The sequence below is a fragment of the Etheostoma spectabile genome, unplaced genomic scaffold (assembly GCF_008692095.1).
Source record: "Etheostoma spectabile isolate EspeVRDwgs_2016 unplaced genomic scaffold, UIUC_Espe_1.0 scaffold50, whole genome shotgun sequence".
In the NCBI taxonomy this organism is placed as follows: Eukaryota; Metazoa; Chordata; class Actinopteri; order Perciformes; family Percidae; genus Etheostoma; species Etheostoma spectabile.
Window position 1 is genome coordinate 204,725 of NW_022605620.1, and position 542 is coordinate 205,266.

The 542-nt window shown below is 47.0% G+C and overlaps 1 protein-coding gene across 1 annotated transcript in view; it reads right to left on the reverse strand.

The window, feature by feature from the left end:
• The window catches only part of LOC116686834 (protein NLRC3-like), a 6,445-nt gene that overhangs the window by 5,597 nt on the left and 306 nt on the right, over positions 1–542 (reverse strand). The window contains exon 2 of the mRNA XM_032511871.1: positions 1–542. This exon is cut by the window's left edge and continues 308 nt beyond it; it is cut by the window's right edge and continues 65 nt beyond it. Within this exon, the coding sequence (XP_032367762.1) occupies positions 1–542 (542 nt within the window).

Here is a 542-nt window from a genome sequence, read left to right on the forward strand (position 1 = left end):
GTCAGCAGCACATCCACTGAGGTGGACTCTGTAACATCAGTCAGGATCTCAGTGTTGAAGAAGTCCAGAGGAAGTCGACACTCATCCAGACCGTCAAAGATGAACACGACCTCTTCAAACCGGCAGATTCCTGCTTCTTTGGTTTCACTAAAGAAGTAATCAACAAGTTCCACCAAGCTGAACTTTCTCTCTTTCAGCACATTCAGCTCTCTGAAGGTGAATGGGAATGTGAACTGGATGTCCTGGTTGGCTTTGCCTTCAGCCCAGTCCAGAGTGAACTTCTGTGTTAAGACTGTTTTCCCGATGCCAGCCACTCCCGTTGTCATCACGGTTCTGATTGGTTCATCTCTTCCAGGGGGGGTTTTAAAGATGTCTTCTCGTCTTATTATTGTTTCTGGTCTGTCTGGTTTCCTGGATGCTGTTTCAATCTGTCTGACCTCATGTTTGTCATTGACCTCTGCAGCGCCTCCCTCTAAGATGTAGATCTCTGAGAACATCTGACTCAGAAGGGTTGGGTTTCCTGCTTTAGCAATCCCCTCAAA